General features: G+C 52.4%; 2 protein-coding genes across 6 annotated transcripts in view; one reads left to right on the plus strand and one right to left on the minus strand.

Annotated features, from left to right (window-relative positions):
• Positions 1 to 331: 331 nt before the first annotated feature.
• Positions 332 to 9,774, minus strand: LOC105181673 (slit homolog 1 protein). 4 transcript variants are annotated; one of them, XM_025306785.1, is made up of 6 exons: positions 8,724 to 9,774; positions 7,294 to 7,729; positions 6,145 to 6,581; positions 5,007 to 5,331; positions 2,495 to 3,100; positions 733 to 2,289 (listed from the first exon to the last, which is right to left on the minus strand). In XM_025306785.1, the coding sequence occupies exons 3-6, from the start codon at positions 6,537 to 6,539 to the stop codon at positions 733 to 735; spliced, it is 2,883 nt and encodes a 960-aa protein (XP_025162570.1). In that variant the 5' UTR covers positions 6,540 to 6,581; positions 7,294 to 7,729; positions 8,724 to 9,774. The 4 variants fall into 4 exon arrangements, with proteins under 4 accessions (XP_025162571.1, XP_025162570.1, XP_011136891.1 ...); XM_011138589.3 differs by having other exon boundaries at positions 7,294 to 8,124; XM_011138590.3 differs by lacking the exon at positions 7,294 to 7,729.
• The window catches only part of LOC105181671 (cytospin-A), a 45,915-nt gene continuing 32,765 nt past the window's right edge, over positions 3,880 to 17,029 (plus strand). The window contains exon 1 of one of the 2 annotated variants that reach the window (XM_011138584.3): positions 3,880 to 4,234. In XM_011138584.3, coding sequence (XP_011136886.1) covers positions 4,082 to 4,234 — 153 coding nt within the window. In that variant the 5' untranslated portion in view covers positions 3,880 to 4,081. Of the gene's footprint in view, positions 4,235 to 10,884; positions 11,641 to 17,029 lie in introns of those variants that run through there. The other variant, XM_019840663.2, reaches the window with a different exon arrangement.

Consider the following 17,029-nt stretch of genomic DNA (forward strand, 5'->3'; position numbering starts at 1 on the left):
TATTAGGACCTGTTACGTTTTAATAGCAAATAGCTTATTACAATTCCGACAATAAATATATTATGTACATAAACGTTTTATTATATATGTATATATATATTAAAATGAACACAAACAAGAGTTGCTTTAGCGCGAGGCGTCGCACTGGTTCACGTCCATATGGCACTCGAATCCGTTATCGTCGTCGATGTATACTTTACAGCGTAAACTTTTTACACACGTATCGCTCCCTAACCTTCTCAGTTATAATTCCACGACGTATTTAACGATCACAGTGGCAACGCCCGCAAGTAAAGCTTGTTGTCAGACGAGTAGTGTGTGTATGTGTGTGTTACAACTAATAATCTAAGCAATAACTAACTATAGCGCGTCACGTATCCAACGTATTATATATTCTGATATGTTACCCGAGATATACGTTATTGAAGAGGACTCTAAAGGACCAAGTTCAAATATAGCCATTCGCGCAAATATATATATATATATATCTCTTTATTTATTTATTTATTTATCAGCTTAAGCGTTTTCAAATATGAACACATTGAGTGACAACATTGACAATACCGAATCTATCCGCGTGTTTTTTCTACCCCGGGGAAAATTTTTCTCCTCAAGATTTCCCGCTATTTACCAACTTAACTCTCTATGTTCGTGTTCTATCGATCGTCGTGTTAGTCCGACATTCGTATCGCACGATTAATTCTCAACTGTCGTCGTTAAAACAGGGGATAATTAATGTATCCGCATTGCGACAAGCATCGCAAACGCTACGAAGAACGTCAAACATTTCGCCTGTTCGATTTCATTAGCCGTGGAGCAACCGGGCGGGCATTCCAACGGCTCGCTGCTGCGATTCTGGTAGAGGAGACTTCTCATGATCTTCTTACCCTCGCACGAGTTCTCCACCTTGACAAACTTGATTTTGCGCATCTCGAGGAACTGCTCCAGGTCCATCCGGCACCGCCACTTGAGCGGGTTCCCGGCAAACTCAACGACGTGCAGATCCGACATGTCGCTCAGGTCGCTCGTGAAGATACACTGGAGATCGTTGCCCTCGAGATTCAAGTAGACCAGCCTAGGCAGCTGACGGAAGGCACCCGGTGCGATATAGCGGATCGAGTTACCGCGCAGATCCAGTCGCTCGAGACGCTCTATATTGAACCAGCCTTGCTCAATCGACGTCAACGGGTTCTGCTGGATAGTAAGACGCTCCAAGGAGTCCAAGCCTCTGAAGGCACCAGCTTCGATCGTTCTCAAGCCGCAGTTTCTGATGACGAGTTCTTGCAGTCGCGGGAAATTGTAGAGAGACCCAACCGGCAGACGTGGCAAGTTGCCCTCATGGAACTCGATGGCGACGACGTCGCGAGGTATGCTCTTCAGCAACGACAGATTGCCGCCGATGCAACGGTATCGCAGCCCCGTGGAATCCTGCTGAACAGTGCAGGAGCCCGTGATGGGTTCTTGGTGCAGAGGCACCGAGGGTGGCTCGGTCGTGGTGCTCTTCGAGGTGGTCAGTATCGTCGTGGGTGTCACTGGCAGGCCCGTGGCGTAGCAGTCGTCATTCATGCTGAGCAAGGACTCGCGGTCGTAGCGAATTCCACGGGAGTCCAGAAAACTGGCCAGCTTTGTACCGCATAGGCAACTCCAGGGATTGCCTGAGACCCGTAAAGAGAGCAAATGCGGCATCTTGCGCGCCATGTATTCCACCCCAATGCAATTCATGTAGTTGTCAGAGACGTCCAAGCCGCGTAGTTGTGGTAACATGTCGAACGCGTCGTTCGTGATGCGGTAGATGTGGTTGCGCGACACGTCCAACTGGCGCAGGTTCGTCAGGCCTTCTAGAACTTCGGACGTCATGGACTCTAGCTGGTTGCTGTGCAGCGACAGATACTGCAGGTTGTAGAGATCGGCGAAGGCTCGATACTCGATCTTCTCGATACCGCAATTGCGCAGCTCCAGCCTGGACATGTAGCCATCGAAGCGGGCGAACGCTCGCGTCGGGATCGTCTTCAAGTTTGAGAGGATAATACGGACAGTGTGCGCCGAACGCGGTATGATCTCAAGTTCCTGCAGCGAGTTGATGCCACTGCAAGTGTACACCTGCCGCGACCACTCGGTCTTGTCGAGCACACAGGTACCCTTACTCGGCGGTTGTGGCCTCTCAGTGGAGACTTGGATGGTCGGAGCGACGGTGCTCGGTCTCGTCACAGTGATGTTCCTTTCGAGCAGAGTCTCCTCGAAAGAGGTCCATCGTACTTGGCCGATACCCGTCGTTGTCGTGTGTTCGACCTAAGGTGAAAGCAAAATTATTAGGACTTGAAGAGCTACAACGGGTTCAACAGTTTAATATACCCAAACAGCGAATTAAAATTACTTTGATATAAAATATAAACATAAGATATGTACACATGACTCTTCACGAAACGAGGAGCTTTATTTCCCACCTCTTCGAGTTTCGTGCTTCGAATTTTATTTCATTCGAACTCGTACGTACTTGCCAATGCTGCCCTCTATCGTCGCCGGTGGTCGGCTCGCCAACCTCTTTCCCATTCTCGTAGCAGCGACCGCCGCTAATCTCGAAGCCTATGTGACGTTCCATCAACATTCGCTGCAGGTTTCTGCGGCACTCGCAGTTCCACGGATTACCGACTGCGTCGAGTCGCTCGAGTCGCCTCAGATGCGTCAGCTCGTCCGGCGACAGACATTGCAGCCGGTTGTACCGCATGTCCAGATGGCGCAAGCTGTCGCTCAACGGGCGCAGCGCGCCTGGTTCGAGGCGCTCGATGGCGTTGCGCGCGAGCACCAATTGTTGCAGCGCCACGAGATCGCTGAACCAATGGGCGGCCACCGCGGGCAGCCGGTTGCCGACGAGCACAAGACGCTGCAGCTGATGTAGACCGGCGAACGCGCCGGGCTCGATCACGTCGATGGAGCAATCGCGCAGCTCGAGGACGCGCAGACTGTTGCCGAAGCGGAAGAACGCGTACGCGGGCACGCGATCGATCCGCAGCCCCGTGATCTCGATCCATGTGCTCCTGTCCGGCAAACGGTCCAGCGACGTCAACGCGCTCGTCTGGAAGTGGTTGCTGTAGCGCGATTCCTGCAACACGCGGAGAAAACAAATTCAGGAGATGCCACCGATGCCGTCACACGTCGACGGTTCGTCTCGTCGTTTTCCCTGCTCTGCTCGTCACACAATTCTGTCAAGCTTCGATTTGCTCTTTCTCGAATAATTGCTGCAACAAGCAGCAGCGAGACAAGTGTGTTTCGCTCTGTCTTTATTGCACCAATGTGCCACCGGTTCGGAAAGTTCTCCGAAAAAGAGCAGACTAGAGCCGACGCTCTACACTTTCATCTACGTCTCTCCAGCGTTGAATTCCGCGGAGGCTCGATGCAGCCGAGCGAACGCAGTCACGAGAGATCCTGCGGCAACTTCAGGGCGCGCGCGATGTTTCCAAACATGACAGACGCGTAACGGTTAATGCTTCATGTTGCGACATCTGCATGGTCGTTCGGTTCGATTGCATATCGCGCGCGCGCGCGCGCGCGCAATTTTGTCAGTGCGCGACGGTGAGCCAATCAGGCTGATAGTTCGCCGGGTCACGTGACGCGCGTTGCACGCAAGCTCACGTTCGGATAGCGATTAACGTTCCGTTGCTCGCGCTCGCGCTCGCGACACGTCGGCTTGCGTCGTTTGCGATCAAAAGTTGCAAGAATCGCGACGTGTTTTCGTGTTTTCTCTCTCTCTCTCCCTCTCTCTCTCTCTCTCTCTCTCTCTCTCTCTCTCTCTCTCGCGTGTTGACGCTGGACGCGTCCTGCGGCCGTGTGCGGCATCGTGCATATTGCGTGCGAATCACGGCGGATTCTCGCGGGCGATCAAGTCGCTCGTTCGTCGAGAACCGCTCGATGGGGGAAAATAAAAGAGTGCTCGTCACGCTGACAATCGCGCAGCGATCGTTCGCGATCTTCGTGCGACGGTTGCGCGCGATTTTTTTCCTGCGGGAAGCAACCGCGTGAGAGCGTGTGTGTCTTCGCGCAGCTGACGATAAACGCGTGTCACTTGGCCGCCGGTGTTTCGTACATGTCGCGTGTGATCTCCGACGATCTGAAGAAGCACTCGCGCGTGACCGTGAGAGCACGGGAGAAACCGCCGAGGGAGGACGATGACGCTCGCCGAGGACGCTCGAGGATTCACGCCGGAGATGGCGACAACGCGGCGTTACCTTCCGATCGGGTGAGTCCATTGAATCCTTAGTTTGACGTCTCGTGCGTATAATGCGTATCGACGTTCTGCGAGAATAGACGAATCTCTCTCTCTCTCTCTCTCTCTCCCTCTCTCGGCGAGATCGCGGTGTCGAATTTCCGGGAATGGTGGCTTTTACGTTAGACCGGTAAAGAGAAATGGCCGACTCGAGTGCGAGAGAGAAGCAGAGATCGAGACGTCACGCAGCGTTGATAATTTTTCATACGCATCCGGTGTGTGCGTGCATGTGTGTGTGTGTGTGTGTGTGAGAAATATCACGATGAATTTTCAACTTCCGCGACGGAAATACGACTTCTCGTCGTTCCTAATCAACACTTGTTGATGCGTCGTATTTTTCGCGTCTCGATATTTGCGTACGCGCGTGAAAACTCTCTGCGGCACGCATTCGGGAGTTAAAACACAGGTATTGTGCGCGGGAGAGATATTATTCACGGATCTTCGCGTTAGATTTCGATATTGTCACGGGTGATAAGGGAGGCTCTTTAGACGGGTGATAACGCAATCGAGCTGATATAGAGCGCGATTATTGCGCACGCTATCGCCGTTCAGTATCTCCGCTTCTGTCTCATTTGACGACCGCAGTTTGGCTGAAACGTGATCTCGGGAAAATAAGGCAACACGATTCGCGCGACACATAGCCTCATTATCGCGGCTTGTTTTCTGCGATACTGCGCGCTGCGGCCGCGACGCGATGAAAAGGCGTCAAATTGATAAGATTCGGTATCTCGCGCGGTAACTTCACCTCGTAACCTCCGATCTGCTCGACGGTTATTATTGGAAACAAGATCGGGATGTCGATCTGCGTCATACACTGCAGCCTCTGGTGTACTCCCGGCGGAGGTTTGCACCGCTCCTCCTGAACGATCGACCTCTCGCGGAAGAAGCGGTCCAGTCTCATGCGGCACTCGCACCACCACGGGTTGCCGTCGATGCGCACGGCCCTGAGCATCCTCATATGCGACAGTTCCTCCACCGGCAGACAATCGAGGTCATTATCGCGCAAGCCTAGAGTCTCGACTCGCGGTAGCATGCGAAAAACGTCAGGCTCGACGTGCACCAGGCCGCATCTGGAACAAATGCGCGAGTGTGCTTTACGTGCCTTTACGGGACTTGTGTGCTCTTTCGTATCGTAGGCATGGCAATCTCTCAAGGTTCTTCAAGTTCGAATGTACTCTTCGAATTTGCCACAGGGGGATCTCGTTGGAAGATGCGATTTTGTCGCATTGAACGCATTCACTCGAGGCGGCAAGCGAATGTACCGCTCTATTCGGAATTGCAAAAGTGGCTCTTCTTCAAATCAGCTGTGAATTTTTGAATCCTCGATTTTGGATCCTTGCTCCTGATGAACTGGTTTCAATCGATCGGATAATTTATCTCTGCGACAATGTAGCATTGGATTCTCATTCTTGAACTCGCAGCAATAATCGCCAATGGCAAAATCTCGGATGAGATAAAATTCAATTTCGAGCGAGAACGTAACATTCACTCAAGGATTTAGGATGGAGGATTTATGCTGTACGTGAGCGAGAAGTCGCTGAGACTCGAGTGACCACCCTAGTAGCGCATATTGTTGGGCCAATATTGGCTACAAATTGGACCCCCAATGTAAGTCAACAATATTGGTACAACAATGCTGTGCAATATTGGCGATATATTGTAATTTAATGTCTAACCGATATTGGCTGTATATTGGGACGCACTGGGCCAATGTAACCTCAATTTATGTCAACCGTGACCAATGGTAACACCAATGTAACACCAATGAAGTGTGCTACCAGGCTATTACCAGCCCGCCGTTCGAGTGAAATTTCGCCCTGGAAGAGATTCAGGAAGTAATCACGCGTGGTTCGAGCGACTGGACTAAACCGCGGACGATGTACCTGTCCAGGATCAACTTCCTGAGATTCGGCAGATGCCGGAACCACGCGGCCCTAGCCGCGTGGACCCGCGTGCCGTGGAAAATCAGCCAGTCCAGGCGGTGCAGGCCGCGAAAGGCTTCGGGTCCGATGACGTTGACGTGACAATTGTAGAAGGACAGGCGGCGTAAATTTCGGAATCGGTGGAACGCGTCGTCCGGGATCTCGCGGAAGCGCGACACCGAGAACTCGATCCACTCGGTCTCGCTGGACAGCTCGTTGAGGTCGCTCAGGTCGCCGTGGATGCACGCGTAGGCGATCGACCGCTCGTTGTCGGCGATCGGCGCTAAGCTGCATTTGCCGTGCACCCGGCCAATTAGGCCGACCAACGCCCAAAGCAGCAATATCGAATTGACCATCCTTCCTCGCGACGGCGAGCTGCGGTAGTAGTAGTGGGTCGCCTACGGAGACGAGGACGTTTCGATTTAATGGTATATCGATATCGCGGGACTATACGTAAAGAGACGCGACGACGCGGGATGACGCATAAATTGAAAAAAAAGAGCAATTTCCATTTTAATGGGATATCGATATCGCGAGATTATACACGAAGAGAACTTATGGGCTGACGCATAAATTAAGAGAAAAAAAACACTGAAGCTGTTAAATCTCACGCTGAGAAAAATCGGAAGCGTGTACGTGCGCCTCGCGCGCGCGCGCACTTTTCATTAGCGTTAGCCGCTCATTAGCAGGTTGGATGTCGTAACATCGTGATAACACCGCGTCTCATGAAGTTACGTACGTCACAATTACACGCAGAGTGCACGAGATATGAGAAACAGGCTATAATTGATTACGTAAAGAGAAAATATCGAACGGCTGAGCGAGAATCGAATGAGAAGCGAGCCGACAGCACCGCGCGTTTTTCCCATCGACGTCAATTAAACCCCAACCCGCCCGAGTTGGAGGTCGTCTCTTCGAGACGAGGAAAAGCCAAAGTCAGGCTAAGGTCTGATCGAATTGCGAGAGCGAAAGCAGAGCGTTACGTCCGCTCTCGGTATTTTCAAGCATTGAATCATCGGCCGCGCGTTTGCGCAATATCGGCGCGGCGCATAAAGGAGCTTAAAGCCGCCGCTTGGGAAGAAGCGCGCGTTTCAAAATCAAAACACTCACCGTGGGCGAACGAACGTGCGTCGTCGTAAATATTGTCGGGCGGACTCGCTCGGGCACTGCGACGCGTCGCGCGGCACTGACGCTCGCATCTGTCAAAAAAGCGGAAGAGCCCCGCGCGCGCGCGCCGCGACTCGTGCCGCGCTGCCGCCCACGAGCTGCCTCCGTTTCTGCCAAGAAGAGACGTTGATTTTCCGCGGGGATCCCCCACCGCGACGGCGACCCGCCGAAGTGACCACCGCCGCCGCGCGCGCGGCCGCTCCTTTAATGGCTCCTATATTTTTCCGATCGCGCTGCGGCTTCGGTCTCGCGCCGCGTGGTCGATTGCATTTTCAGCAACCTCCTCGTAATTGCTCCAGTGGAAGTTTCCAGCGGCGACGATTGTTCCCACGTGCGAGAGCACAGCACCTGCGTCGACGCAGGCTGGCTGTTCGCGCTGCTGCGAGAGAAAAAGTCGCTCGAGTGGAGAACGCGACGGCGGCGGCGGCGAATTTTTTCGCGCGGGGACGCGCAGGTGACACGCGGCGAGAAACGCTTCCAACGGGGAAGATCTCGCGGTTGGGTCCGATTTTTGTCAGCTGCCGCTTTGCGGAACTTTGCTTTCGTTTGGGTCTCGCGCGACGAGCAGCGAAAATCGTTGGTAGAGCGCGCCGTCCGTTCGCACTAGAGAGCGCGATAGAATATCGGTTGCACACGTCGTCGACGTCGTCGTCGTCGTCGATAGGTCGAAACGACTGAGCTGGCGAATCGGCCGTTTCCTCGTTATATAAGCTCGTAAGGCCAAGGTCGCCCTTGTTCCCTGCGCCGGTAGTGTGGATGCACACCGATTTCTGCCTGCAACGAGTACCTATCTTTAGCACGGCGCGCTCTAGTTTGGCAGAAAACTAGTAGACACGTGCGATACAGCCATATGTGCGCGCGCGCGTGTGTGTGTGCGTGCGTGCGTACGTGCGTGCGTGCGTGCGTGCGATGCGTAATACCGTGATTTTTCCTCGCGAACTCCGCGACCGCTGGAAAAGCGCGCGCGCGCGCTGCTCTAAATTTCTTCCAGAGAAATCTCTTCGCGATTTTTCGCTCATGCGAAGCAAATTCCCCACTCTGATCCGTCGAAGCGAAGATCCCCACTCGAAATTGAAGACTCCGTCGTTAAACAGGAACACAAGTTCACTCGGAGCGACTTGAAAATGAAACATCGAGTTTCAGGCGAAGACGCTCACTCTTCTTCGGGGCTGGTGGTGCTTCCGCTCCGCGAGGGAGAGCCTTTACTCCGGTACGCGCTGTCGCGTGTGTATGTGTGTGTGTGTGTGTGTGTGTGTGTGATTTTTACGGGTCGGGCCTCGCGATCGAACTCCGCCGCTCCGCGCCTTCGTACTTTGTTCTTCTCCCCCGCGGCGTTACTTCGCTCTCGCACGCCCCTTCGCGCCGCTACTTACCTGCGATACCCCACCCTGTGTGGCACCCGTGTGTGCTGGTGTCGAGTCGCTCGCTCGGTCCACACCTGCGACCCACTACCACGTCCCGCGAAAATGGTAGCGAGACTTCCTCGGGTCGTCAAGGTCTGCCCGCGGCGCACTCATTGCCGACGACGACGCGCTCTTTGCGTTTCCGTCTCTGTCTGCGCCTCGCGGTCCTTCTCGCACCGCGTTGTTTACGACAGCACGCACGCACGCACGCACACGTTACCGCGACCAAGTACGCTGCTTCTTGAAACGCTCCGTTTGCGCCCCCCTCGGTGTCTCCCTCTCTCCCACCTCTCCTCACCTCTTCGTCCTCCGCCGCACCCCCTCTCTCGTCTTCTTTCACATACGTCACATCACTGTCTAATTTCTGCGCAATCCTTGGCTTTGACCGAGATGCAAGTACAGGTGGGCGCGTCTTTTGCAAACTCTTCGCCGCGAGTGAAGACCGCTCTTCCGAGATGTTTCTCGGACAAAGCCGGGCGGAGAAGGTTCCTCAACCAAAAAGGACACGAGATCCGCGGGTTAAAGGGGTGGGTGACGTTACGATCGCAAGTCGTCGGGATCGTGATTAACGGTAAACGACGTTGATGGGACCCGCCTACCGCGGGCGAATTATTTCCCGACAGCGAGCGGATCGATTATTTCTTCGAGTGCTCGGCTCTTACATAGGCGTATATAACGCTAGAAAGCGCGTTAGAGTATTAATAGACTCGTAAAGCGTACATGGTCGCGCTCGTAAGAAGCTTGTAATTACGATGAGACGACAATATATGGCACTATCTGCTGTCGGACGGACGGACGGACGGACGGACAGACGGCTCGCGCGCGCTACTTGCGTATCGCGATACGCGGTTAATGCATTTCGTTATGCAATGTCACGGTCTAGTCCAGAAATGCGCGTTACGTCATGCGGCTCGCGGTGGTCCCGCGTGTCGTGCACTTTGGGAAGAGCTCGGTCGCGAGTGCGCACCGCTTTGCACCCACGCACGTCGTCTTTTTCCTCCGCTCCCCCGCATCTTTTTTTTTTTTTTTTTACCTGTGACGTGTAATGTTATTTTCTTAGGGCCGACTGTTCCAACTTCCTGGTAAGTTAGCTGATGGTTGAATCATATGTTCCTCTTTGTTTTTTCTTCAACTTATAGACCAAGACAAGACGTACGATTTAACTTATCAAGGAGTTGGAGCAACCTGCCCTTAGGACTGGTTATTCCAACTTCTTAGTAAGTTAACTGACAATTGAATCATGTGTTTATCTCTGTTTTTCCTTCAATTTAGACAAAGACATATGATTTGACTATCAGTTAATTTACCAAAGAGCTGGAACAATCTGCCCTTAGGAGTGGTTATTCCAATTTCTTGGTAAGTTAACTAATAGTTGAGTCATCTTTGTTTTTTCTTCAACTTAGACAAAGACAGACATACGATTTAACTATCGGTTAACTTACCAAGGAATTGGAATAACTTGCCCTTACTCGTATGATATTTATCCGATCAGTGTCATTTTTACGAGTCTATGTCAGTCCGTCAGTCGGTGACAGAAGAGAGCGACGAATTCGATAGCCTCTCTCTCTCTCTCTCTGTCTCGGTACACCTCGACATTGACATTCACCGAGTAAGTCGACTCCGTCGTCGAGGCTAAGTCGCCTTGAGCTCCCCTCTGGGGTTTCCGGTAATCAAATTGATCGATCGCCGCGGTGACGCTTTTAATCTCATCTGTTGTGCGTAACAAGCGAGTGCATGTCAAAGTGGCAAAAAAAAAACGCAACGTCTCGCGCGCGCGTTGCGCGCATTGAAGGACAAGCAATGGAAAAAAAAAGAAAAAAAAAACTGAGAATCGCTCGAAATCACCGGGCGAATCGCGTCGCGAGTCTTCCGCGGCCGTACGATTTTTCCGGAACTGGAACGGAACTCACCGGAACGCACGCGCGCGGCGCTTAATTGGCGGAACGAACGGGACGGCCGATGTTGAAAAAAGTCCAGAAACTGCAGCCGCGAACTCGGACGGGCCGGGGGACGGCGTCTCGTCCCGTCCCCCGTCCCAGCCCGTCTATCCATTAATCCATCTATCCATCCACCCATCCATCCGTCTACCTTGCCCATCCAAGCCGAATGCCAAAGACGATGCGTCGTCATCGGCCGGCAGTCTCGCGCGGGCTGTCGTTCGCGACGCATGCGGTTCCGCGTTCGTTCGTTCGCATTCTCTCCCGTCTGTTCTCTCGCGCTTCTGTCTGTTCCTGCGCTTGTTCTCCGCTTTTTCGCCGTCTTCCTCGACGCGATCGAAATCGCTGTTTCAGCGAACGGCTGTCGCGCGATTCACGACGATCCACGGTGGTCGCCTCGGAGGAATCGCGTGAGTATCGGCCGCGAAGTCCGCGACGGGCGAAGTGACGATCGATCGATCGATCGATCGATCGGCTGCGATCGCTGAAGAACGCGTGTAGCATCCGTGTGCTTTTCCACCTATCGGCGACGTTAACCAGACGAGAGAGAGAGAGAGAGAGAGAGAGAGAGAGAGAGAGAGAGAGAGAGAGAGAGAGAGAGAGAGAAAGAGAGCGGTCGTATCGAGATGTTGTCACGTCGATCATCTCGCGGGATCGTTATTGAAGAAGCGCGTTGACGTAATGGATTTCCGAGTGCGTTCCCGTACGTTCCCGTGTGGGCGACCTTGACGTTCGGATATTTACCGCGGTAAGCAGGAAAGAAGGAAGGAAGGAAGGAAGGAAGGATCTCGTCGCACGCTCGACGACGTGGGGAAATCACGATCGAGGGCAGCCGGGAAGAGCGGCAACGGGCGGAAAAATGGATTCTCACGGCGGTAGCGCGAGCTTCCCCCCACGTCGCGATCCGCGGCTAGATTTACGTGGGACGTCACGAGCCATAATCACGGCAGGTGGGTAGAACCGAACAGGTATTTGGAGCGCGACAGACACAGACAGACAGACAGACAGACAGACGGACGGGGCAGGCGAGAGCAGGCGAGTTCTGCGGCGATGCTTTGCGACTCTCGTGTAAAAACGAGCCGAGAGCGGAGAGCCGTCGCGCGCCGCCACGGTTTCGCACGACGACCATGTCGAGCGAATGAAATTAGCGGCGATTAGGTCAGAAGGTCACCCACTTAGCGTAGACCGAAGTCACGCGGCGTGCGGATCGTCGCCAGGAGAGCGCTCAGGGGAGGAAAGGGCTTCGATGTCTCTGCGACTGTAAATGAGCGATGAAATATCAGCGAGATGAAACGTTGTCGGGGAAGCCATCTTTATTACCAGCATCGCTACGAATATTATTATCGGCGATAATAATATAACCTCGTCAGAAATATATCGCTATTATCTTTGTGGGAACAACAAAAAGACATGGCTGGCGCCGAAAATAATGGTGGCTTTCTCCAGCGGGGGGAGGGCGGGGAGATCACCGTAAAAAGCCCGAATAAAACAAACGAACATTTGGGCAATGAGAGACGTCTTCGCCTCGCATACTTGGCGCAGCCAACGACCGGGACGAGCGTATTCGAAGCCCCGACCAAAGGCGGCGACTTCTCGTAACGTTCATTAGCGACGATTAAACGACGCGTCATCGGTCATCTCGCCGATCTGGAAACGCACTCGGCCGGCGATGACGGAGGCGCCGCGCTTAGCGCGATCCACATCGTTCTAATGGCACAATTCGAGGAAAGAGGGCATCGGGGGAGGAGGGCAATAGGTTCGCGGGTGATTCCTCATACTTTGTTGTATCAGGAGTACCGGAAAGTCCACTCGTTTTTCCGTATACTTCACTTGGTTCGAACGCTGCCGTTTTCCAGGAGTAAGCTTCATCTTCGTGAAAGTTGATATATACAACATAAAGAAACATTGCTAACTAACTGGGATTTAAATTAATTAAATTAAGAGGGTTAGAATTAAGAGCTCGTATTATAACCACGGAAATTGAAGGCTTTAACCCTTTGAGGCAAAGTATTTTTCAGAAAATCCGAATCACATGAAAATTTATATACGGGGGTTTCTGAGGTTGCTGATTACGAATCCGTTATCAGATTATCGAAATTCAAGATGGCGGACGCAAAAATGAAAAATCGCGATAACTTCGGTGACAATGGGTATTGTGGGGCTTTTGGAGTCGCTGATTACGAATCCGTTATTAGATTTTCCAAATTCAAGATGGCGGCCACAAATATGAAAAATCGCGATAATTTCACAATGAGTGACAATGAATTTTGGACCTCGGATTCGTAATCAGCGATCTTGAAGACTAAACCAAAGTACAATTTCAGCTAATCATATGAAAATGTTATGATCCGCCATCTTGGAAAGTAAATTTTAGGATTTGGATTCGTAATCAGCGAGCTCAAAAACTAACCAGACTACAATTTTAGCTAATTTAATAAAAATTCTATGATCCGTTGCCTTGAGTCCGCCATCTTGGAAAATAAATTTTGGAATGTGGACCTCAGATTCGTAATCAGCGAGCCAAAAAGACCCCAAATCTTGATTTTAAGCAAGAAATTCACTCGTAGTTCGTGGAAAATGATTTTTTTCTGCAAAAATATGTATTATTTGTAATAAATGGACACTTATGCAAAACACTTTTCAACCTTTCATGTATGTTCCCATATCATACATGAAGCTAAAAAACGCAAAAAACCCGACAAGAATCCCTCAATGAAATATTTCATGAAAATGTGAGAATAAATAGGTGGCAAGTATATACTTACCACTATGCCTCAAAGAGTTAACGTACGAAAAGATTTTCCGGTGTCCGTCATAGCGCGAATGATCGTCCGTCCCGCGCAGAGCAGAACGGAGCAGAAGCCGCAGTGTGCGCTCCACTCATCAGGCGAGTCGCTTTTCTCGCGCGGAAAACGAAACCGAGAGAAACCGTCCCTCCTTTTCCCATCCCGGAGAGGAGGAATCCTTGCGCCCGCTTGATCTCAACGAACTAATTGCCGGCGAAGCGCGGAGATCGGCTGCTCAGCGCAGCGACAGCCCGAGTGATGGGAGCGCGATGGAAGGAAGGAGTCGTGCTCCGAGAGTGCGAGAGAGGAAGAGAGCGAGGGGCGGAGGGAGGAAGGGGGGGAGAGAGAGAGAGACAGAGAGAGAAAGAGAGAGGTCACGAAATAAGACCGAATGGAACGGTGGCGGATTGGAATGGTATAGCGTGGCATGGCGTGGCTCGGCATGGCATGGAGACGCGATGGTCAGTTCGCATCGAACTGTCGAATCGAACGCCGCGTCCTGGCGCGCTTCTGCTCACCGTCCCGCCGCGCGCCGATCTGCCTTCGATTTCGTCCTTCCCGCCCCGAACAGGACGCACCGGCGGCAGGCGAAAATTGGATACCTATGTGCAGGTGCGCTCCTCCCGCGGTCGATTCGCGCGCGCGCGCGATCGGCACGCCGCGCCGGCGACGACCGCGGGAGATCCGTCGTCGGCGATCGGGCGCGTCCTTTCCGCGTAGCGGATCACACTGATCCTGGTCGAAACGTTGGTGCTCTTGTGCAACGTGTGTGCTCCCGACGAGAGAGACGCCAATTGGGGATCGAGCTTCCGCAACTCAGTAACGATTAATTCACGCATTTGAGTTTGCGTATGCGCGAGGGCGATCACGACGCGACTGTGTGCGCGCTTCGAAACGACCAGTCGTCTGAATTTCTCGAAACATTTCCCCGATGAGGACGAGTCCTCGCGGATAGTCAGTCGCACGCGGCTGTCTGTCTCTCCATACATAGTCACGCGACCCGCCACGGCCGATCATCGAGGGTTGAACTCTCGCGGCGTGTCATCGCGGCTCGACGCCCAACACGTGCGTTGGGTCGCCCATCGGCAAAGCCCATCGCGAATCGCGTCTTCATGGCGACCGCCGACGTTTGATATAACGTGCGCGCAACAACGCACCTGTTGCGCGGCGATTTCGCGAGCGTTCGAGCTTGCAAAGGCGATCACCGGTCCATGATAGACGGGAAAAGGTTAGCGATCGCGGCTTCGCCGTGTGGGCCGCGCGGTTCTTAAGGCTGTCTCCACAACGTCCGGGAAAATCGATCGTGTAGGCTGGAAAGAAGATGTGAATAAGAGAGAAAATCGCTCATTCTCTCTGTCTCTCTCTTTCTCTCTCTCTCTCTCTCGAGGTTTCCTCGAGTTCCCACCCTGATAGCACAGATCTCCTGGGGACGTCCAGAGGCATTCTGAGGAGGAAATAGGACGCCTCCGGGACATCCCCAGGACGTCCCTGGATGTCCTCTGGACATATTTGCTGTTAGGGCTCGCAGGCTCGCTTGGAAAGTAGAGCGGAACTCGAGTGTTGGAGAACTCTGAGTTGTCGTGCGCTTCGCAAGTGGCAGTGTGATTTTCGCCGCGGTGCCGCGGAGCGAATTTGCGCTCGTGTCGGGCTTGAGATTTCACCTCGAGAAATTTAGAGAGCGGCCGGGAGAGAAAAAGTTACTATTTTCATCATGCCGCTTGTACTTTTGATCACGCAATCGACACGCATTCCAGTCCGGCTTGCGCGAAAACATTCCGGTAAAAACGCGACGGTCGGGCGCGCTCGGGCGGATCGAGGAGGATTGATGCGTTTATCCCCAGCCTGCCGGCGGTAGGGCTTTGCCCTCTGCGAGCGTTACGCAAGGGAATAAATACGGGCATTTTTACACGCAGCGAAGGAAGAGAGACTCAGCCGTGCGAGGGAGAAGCGCTCTTCGAAGAAGAGGTGCTCCGTCGCGCGCGCGCGCGTGGAATCGGCGTGGATCGCATCTCGCCGTTAACGTCGCCGCTACCAGCCGTCGTTGTCGCTTAGAGTTCCCGGTAAAATGTGGGCAAAGTGTAGGCAAAAGAGACCTATCGCCGCCGCCACACCCTGCGGCTGGCAGTGAAAAGCGTAGACGCGGACGACGCACAGTGTTGTGATACAGGAAATTGATGTTCAAAAAGGTCTACAGCACTAAATTTTCAACCGATTGGGATTCGACCGATTTTTTTCTTTTTTTAATGAAGGTGAGAAGATTACCTACAATTCTACCGAGCGATATTTTCGATATCAGGAATCCTAACTAAATCCTTAATAGACAAAGTACGAAATATTGATACATTTTCAGAGGATGATGATTTTTTCTACTTCCGTCAACGCGCAAACCATTATAATTGCCAAACTATGAATCCATGCATTGTAAATCTGTTGCGGTGTTCGGTGTTATGGGGTTGGGGATTATGAAGTTCGGGATTATGGGGCTTGAGGTTGTGAGGTTCGGGGTTATGAGGTTTGGAGTTTACGAGTTGAGTAGCAAAAGATTTACAATCCATGGATTCATAGTTTGGCAATTATAATACTTTGCGCGTTGACAGAAGTAGAAAAAATCATCTTCTGAAAATGTATCAATATTTCAATACTTTGTCTATTAAGGATTTGGTTAGGATTCCTGATATCGAAAATATCGCTCGGTAGAATTGTAGGTAATCTTCTCACCTTCATTAAAAAAAAAAAAAAAAACGAAAGATCGTCCCAATCGATTGAAAATTCAATGCTGTAGACCTTTTTGAATATCAATTTCCTGTATCACAACACTGCGACGTAGCGACGGCGACGAGGCGACTCTCTCGGCGCAATCGGTGATAACGCGCCGCGCGACGATCGTTATTCGACGGATTTGCCATTCGCGCGTATGTCTCACTCGATGAAACACAGATCGCCTTTTTAGCGCGCCTTCGGAGAAATTGATACGCGATTGCTTAACGCACACGCAATCGCGCACGCGCGCGCGCGCGCGCTCCCGCTCATATATCATAACGTGCTAATAGTCTCAAGGCGATTTCCTGGGACCGTTGAACCCGCGAGTGAATTCTAGGACGTCCGTGAATATATACCAGGGGCCTTGTGTGTTCTGGACGCGTGTCGAGCGCCGAATGCGCCTTTCTGATTCTCGAGCCGAGGCGGCTCGAGCGTTACGTTGCGTGACGCTCGTACGGGGAAACGGATCTTGGAGTTGAAAGGGCATACTTAATTATACGCGTCCAGAACAGGGCCCGGGCCCCGGGGCCCCGCCTGGGCGAAAGAGCCTCCGACATCTCGGATTCGCTCGCTCGAGTCATCGGATCTTTCCGAATCTCGATGTTCGTGTGCATTTTTTTTTCCTCTTTTGTAGATTCTTAAACTCCTTTTCGAATCTCTAGAGATTCACGGAATTTCTGCCTGAGGAAAGATCCGAAACCGAGTCCTTCGATCCGCTCTTGGATTTTCCCCTTTCCGCTGTCAGTTGAGTGACTTACAGCCGATCTGTCGCAAAGTAGCGCCGCTTGCCTCG

This window comes from Harpegnathos saltator, unplaced genomic scaffold (assembly GCF_003227715.2).
Source record: "Harpegnathos saltator strain DR-91 unplaced genomic scaffold, Hsal_v8.6 scaffold8, whole genome shotgun sequence".
Lineage (NCBI taxonomy): Eukaryota > Metazoa > Arthropoda > Insecta > Hymenoptera > Formicidae > Harpegnathos > Harpegnathos saltator.

Coding starts and splice junctions, on each gene's coding strand:
- LOC105181673 (XM_025306786.1), bottom strand. CDS start 6,539: ATGGTCAATTCGATATTGCTGCTTTGGGCGTTGGTCGGCCTAATTGGC. Junction 3,101..5,006: donor AGCAGATCGGAGGTTACGAG/GTGAAGTTACCG, acceptor CGCGTGTTGCAG/GAATCGCGCTACAGCAACCA. Junction 2,290..2,494: donor ATAGAGGGCAGCATTGGCAA/GTACGTACGAGT, acceptor CTTTCACCTTAG/GTCGAACACACGACAACGAC.